This window comes from Malaclemys terrapin, chromosome 2 (assembly GCF_027887155.1).
Source record: "Malaclemys terrapin pileata isolate rMalTer1 chromosome 2, rMalTer1.hap1, whole genome shotgun sequence".
NCBI classification, from domain to species: Eukaryota; Metazoa; Chordata; order Testudines; family Emydidae; genus Malaclemys; species Malaclemys terrapin.
This window is the reverse complement of record NC_071506.1, coordinates 87,728,957-87,734,956: the sequence shown is the minus strand read 5'-3', so window position 1 is coordinate 87,734,956 and position 6,000 is coordinate 87,728,957. Positions and strand designations below refer to the sequence as shown.

The 6,000-nt window shown below is 39.4% G+C and overlaps 1 protein-coding gene across 1 annotated transcript in view; it reads right to left on the bottom strand.

Moving 5' to 3' along the window:
- Positions 1–3,412: 3,412 nt before the first annotated feature.
- The window catches only part of NDUFV2 (NADH:ubiquinone oxidoreductase core subunit V2), a 38,531-nt gene continuing 35,943 nt past the window's right edge, over positions 3,413–6,000 (bottom strand). The window contains exons 7-8 of the mRNA XM_054018386.1: positions 5,117–5,193; positions 3,413–3,573 (exon numbers count right to left, since the gene is read on the bottom strand). Of these exons, the coding sequence (XP_053874361.1) occupies positions 3,480–3,573; positions 5,117–5,193 (171 nt within the window). The 3' untranslated portion in view covers positions 3,413–3,479. The remainder of the gene's footprint in view (positions 3,574–5,116; positions 5,194–6,000) is intronic.

The following is a 6,000-nucleotide window of genomic DNA, read 5'->3' as shown; positions in this document are numbered from 1 at the left end:
GTAATTTTAGCTATCTTTTAATGGGATGTTTTAGCTTTTGTGGAAAAAAAATCTATTTTTACTTTTGTATGTTATCACCCCTTTCTGAAACTTGTCCTCTTCCTTTCTTTGCACCTAGTTCCCGGCCACTATTTTGTGGGACATGCTTCCCAGCCAGCTGATCCTTTCCTCCACCTACACTCCTGCCATATTGGCACATAGGCTCTCCTTTCTTCCCTAGATACTCACTCCCACTCTTTTCCTCTTATGTATCAACAATCCTCACTAAAGGAGCTAGGCTAGCTCTTCCTCAGTTCCAGCTGCTTTTCTTGGCATCCAGGCTCCTCTTATTATTTATCTACTGTATCTATCTAGTAGGAGCACCCAAAGGCCCCAATCAGGATAAGTGCTGTATTGGGAGAAGTACTTTACAAGCCCAAGACGTTATCCCTGTAAGCTTTTCACAACAGTGTAATTTCAGGTGACACAAATGTGTGTCTGACACAACAGGAAGGAAGATGAGAGTAACAATAATGTGTGGATTCTGGACAGAGATGGAGGCACCTGAAAAGAGCCAACTCCAGATTACGTGCCAGGTCTTTGCTCTCCAGAGCACTAGTTCCTGGACCACAGTTTAAGAACAGCTTGTTTAATTAATAAATTGGTCTAATTTTTATAAGATCAATTAATGTGAAGATAAACTTTTTAAATTATTTGTGTTTGGCCTGAAGAATTACAAAATTAAAACAGAAATGGACTGATAACATTTGAAAATAAATGAAAACAGTATGATGGTACCAGTAGTGCAGAACTGGACAGTGAATTTAACTATAAAGAGAAAATGAATCTGACAATTTAGTTTCACTATCCAAGTTCAGTGAAGTGCATTAAGTCAAATAAACATTAAAAATTGTAATGGTTCTTCATCTTCTACAATAATATAAGAGTTAAAGATTTTTTTTAATGTGGGCAAAGTTCCCCTATACTTTCACTACCTCTTGGGGATTATGTGAACACAAAGCCAAGTAGCTTCAAATCCCTACATGTTTTATTAAATGGATTGCTTATAGTTTAGTTATGCTACCACCCCCAACAGATTATTCTAAATGAATTTTAAAAAAATCATAATTTTCTTTTTTTAGACTGTTTGCTTAGGTTTTGAATTGCTCTTGACCCAACCAATGAAACTGGATGCCTGTTTCTCTTTTGTTACTAGTCAGTTTCATTTCATGGTTCTTATGCAATTCTGCAATATTTGACTGGAAATTTTACAGATAAGTATTTGTTTAAAAGAGTGCACACTAGATATTTCATTGCATGGAGAAGTTTTTCTTTATAAATATTTTCAAAGGATTCTTAACTCAGTTGAAGATGGTCCTGAACTCCCAAAGCGGAAGGGTTCTGAAGGGATGTACTCCTCTCTCCCCCTATTGAGCAGATGGAAGATTCCAACCTTGCAATCAGTGGTATAGTCCATCAGTGTCCTCAGGGTTTTTGTTTGCTTTCTCTGCTGAGAATAGAGAAATCCCTGAATGCTCCTGTTAAAGACCTAGTCAGTCAAGTTTTTGTTGTCTTTCTGTTACCATATAGAAGTATAAGACTAAAAAGGACCTCCTCTTGATATACAGTCCAGGCCCCTGCTATTGCAGGAAACCCCACCATATCATCTGATCCATAAATTTATCAAGCTCTGTTTTAAAACTAGTTAGGTTTGTTCCCTCTCTCCATCGGAAGACTGTTTCAGAAGCTCAGTCCTTTGATAGTTAGGCACCTAATTTCCAGCCTAAATTTATCCATAGCCAATTTATACTCACTTGTGCCAGCACTGTCCTTTAGCTTACATAGCTCTTCTCCCTCCCTGCCATTTATACCCCAATGTATTTATAGAGAGCAATCATATCGCCTCCCAGCATTGACTGAAGTCTTATTGTTGGGGAGTGGGATCGATTGTACGAAAAGGATCTTCTTCCACATCTTTCCTGCTCAAACTTAATTGATTGTGACAGGATTGTTAGAGGTAAATCTGCTACTTATTTCCTTATTTTTCCCCTTTTATTCTTCCCTACAATATTAAGTTTATTGTTGAGTGGTGATACTATGTCAGGGGTATCAGCCAATTATAATGTACTTTTCATTCTTCCCCTAAACCCTGCTCCCCAAATGTAATCATATTGGTCATAATGCCTTAAAAGTAATCTACATCTAGACATACATACTTCTTTCTATGTGCTGAACACCCTCAATAGTAGGACAGCGTCTTCAGCAGATAATTTACTATTTTGTCCTTTTTGTGTTCATAAAACTGAAAGCAAGGTTTTCACCCAAAGATTTTGGTGAGGGCAAGGCAACATGTTTCACATACACCTTTACAAATGGGGGAAGTTTGGCAATCTACAGATTTTTTTTTGTTTTTTTGCACTTTGCACTAATTATTTTTCTTGCTGTGGCACAGAATATCAGGGTTGGAAGGGACCTCAGGAGGTCATCTAGTCCAACCCCTTGCTCAAAACAAGACCTAATCCCAACTAAATCATCCCAGCCAGGGCTTTGTCAAGCCTGACCTTAAAAACCTCTAAGGAAGGAGATTCCACCACCTCCCTAGGTAACCCATTCCAGTGCTTCACCACCCTCCTAGTGAAAAAGTTTTTCCAAATATCCAACCTAAACCTTCCCCACTGCAACTTGAGACCATTACTCCTTGTTCTGTCATCTGGTACCACGGAGAACAGTCTAGATCCATCCTCTTTGGAATCCCCTTTCAGGTAGTTGAAAGTAACTATCAAATCCCCCCTCATTCTTCTCTTCTGCAGACTAAACAATCCCAGTTCCCTCAGCCTCTCCTCATAAGTAATGTGCTCCAGCCGCCTAATCATTTTTGTTGCCCTCCGCTGGACTCTTCCAATTTTTCCACATCCTTCTTGTAGTGTGGGGCCCAAAACTGGACACAGTACTCCAGGTGAGGCCTCACCAATGTCGACTAGAGGGGAATGATCACGTCCCTCGATCTGCTGGCAATGCCCCTACTTATACAGCTCAAAATGCCGTTAGCCTTCTTGGCAACAAGGTCACACTGTCGACTCATATCCAGCTTCTCATCCACTGTAACCCCTAGGTCCTTTTCTGCAGAACTGCTGCCTAGCCACTCAGTCCCTAGTCTGTAACAGGGAATGGGATTCTTCTGTCCTAAGTGCAGGACTCTGCACTTGTCCTTGTTGAACCTTATCAGATTTCTTTTGGCCCAATCCCTCTTATTTGTCTAGGTCCCTCTGTATCCTATCCCTACCCTCCAGCATTTCTACCACTCCTCCCAGTTTAGTGTCATCTGCAAACTTGCTGAGAGTGCAGTCCACACCATCCTCCAGATCATTAATGATCTTTATATGCTTCAATGGTGCTACTGTTCTCAATTTTTTAAAAAACATAATTAAAGCCATTTTAATGAGGTTAACGGTATTTTATTTTCAGACAAAATATGTTTTTATAATTTATTATATAAATGCTTAGAGGTCTGCTCGAACTCCAAATCCAGGTCCTTTGGGTGGTTCAGTCAGAGAAGTAAGACCACCAGCTGGCTCACAAGAAAAGCGTCCACTTCTGAAAAGATAAAGAGCAATCAGATTTGTTCATCAACATTCAGTATTACAGCAATCATCTTTTACCCATGAATGACACAAGTCTAACTCAATCTTTGGGCTGCCATTTTTCCTGTTTCTCTGAAGGATGAGCAGAGAGAAATGGGAGGAGGAACAACAGAATATAATCTCTGTAAAAATACTAGTGGTAAAACGAAAGCATTCAAGTAGAATGTCAAATATGGAACTTGATAACCAAAATACTTCATAGATACAAAAAAGAAATCTATATGCTTAACAAAAAAACCCAGGAGCCAATGGCTTTTTTACTCCAGCAACGGCAACATCTGATTATTTGTTTCAGATCCATCTTAGATTCATATATTCCAAGGCCAGAATTGACCATTATCATCATTTTGTCTGATCTCTTTGTATAGCACGGGCCATAGAACTTCCCCAAATTCTTAAAGCATATTTTTTAGAAAAACATACAATGTTGATGTAAAAACTGCCTATGTTGAAGAATCCACCATAACTGTTGGTAAATTGCTCCCATTGTTAATTACCCTCACTGTTAAAAATGTATTTCCAGTCTGAATTTGTCTAGATTCAACTTCCAACCACTGGATGTTATACCTTTCTCTACTTGACAGAAGAGCCCATTATCAAATATTTGTTCCCCATATAGGTATTTACAGATTATAATCGAGTTACTTCTTAACATACTTTGATAAGCTAAATAGATTGTTTTGAGTCCATCACTATAAGGGATGTTTTCTAACCCTTTAATCATTCTCATGGCTCTTCTCTGAACCCTCTCCAATTTATCCGCATCCTTCTTGAACTGTGGACCCCAGAACTCAATACAATATTCCAGAAGTGGTCACACCAAATACAGAGGTAAAATAACCTACTAATTTGAGATTCCCGTTTATGCATCCAACAAGGATTGTATTAGCCTTTTGGCCACAGCACTGCACAGGAACGCATGTTCAAGTGATTATACATCATGATATTGTTCAGCATCAATTAGCTCCCCCATTCATATATCTTCCTATGCATATGAAATTGTGCAGGAACAGTGGGAATTAAAAAGGAAAAGAAAAAAAGAAGTCAGTCTTTCACAAGCGTCAAATCCAGCATAGGTTTGTAGGGATCAAAAGTCTACTAGCTAGTAGTGTTTTGGGTGATTTATGCAAAAAAAAGTTTGTGACCACATTCCAGTTCCTATCAGGCCACTGATAGTAGCCACTTCAGACCCACCATCTCCTCAATTGGCACTTTCATTGGTAGTCTCAAACAGGCCAGGGACTGAAGAGTTCTGGACATGAAGCTTTCTTCTCACCTCCACACACAGCCTCTCCAGGTTCAGGTTTACGCATAAAGCAGGTCAATGTGGAAAAGCCTGTAATGCCTGTGCAGTTCAGTGAATTAATGCCTTCAGTTCTAGAGTAATCAATCCAGTAACTTTTCCAAGAACTAGTCGCCAACATTAAAAATAGCTTCCCTTCCAAATGGATTCTCTCTCTCATTACTCACCCCAGTATTATACAAATACAATTTACCTTGGCCCAGGTTTGGGAACTCTGCCAGCCTTTAGTTCATCAATTATGTCTTCAATATCTTTTGATGTCAGATCTTCCTGTAAAATGAAAGAGACCATGCTATTAAAAGAAAATTTAAACAAAATCTATAAGCAATTGAATCAAAAGTAGTATCCACAATTCCTCAAAACAACAGTTTTTAGCTTTTAACCAAATTCTTCACTCAGTTTTGATTTCAGCACAGGTAACTACGATCCTATCAGTTAATATATGCATCCAAGTTTAAAGAAGAATTAACAAACCTAAAAGATTAGAATGTCATAAAACTTCAAATGTCACTGTTAGCTGTGTTACACAAGCAATTGTTAGTTAAAATGAATTGATTTTAAGCCATTTATGTTTCTGAACCAGCTCATAATGGCCATGTTTTAAAAGGGGTTGTGTTTGAGTACTAGGAGCTACCATGCGAGCCAGCACTCTGATCACTCTGACACCAATTAGTTGTCCCAGAGAAGGCTTAATGGTATGGGGGTAATTAAAGTTAATTACCTGATCAGGTCAGTGGAGGGGCTGGGTGAGCTAAAGAGCCAATTAGCCCATCAGCTCAAGACTGATAAAAAGGACACAGGAAGGAAGTGAGGGGGAGAGCTGAGTGAGAGCTAGCTGAGTCCAGTGTCTCAGAAATCTCTCAAGCCCTGGGGAAAGGGCTGAGAGCACAGGAAACCGCACTGTAAATAGCACTGCTGCAAGGGGCTATAGAGGTGTTGGTGAAGGGAACAAACGGCATGGTGTGAATACACAACCAGTGAAGTTGGAATAGTTTCTGTGGTATTAGAAGGCAGGAGCAGAGGATGCCCTGTTACATGTGGGCGCTTATCCAGGTTTGTGATTCCCCCATCCATGGT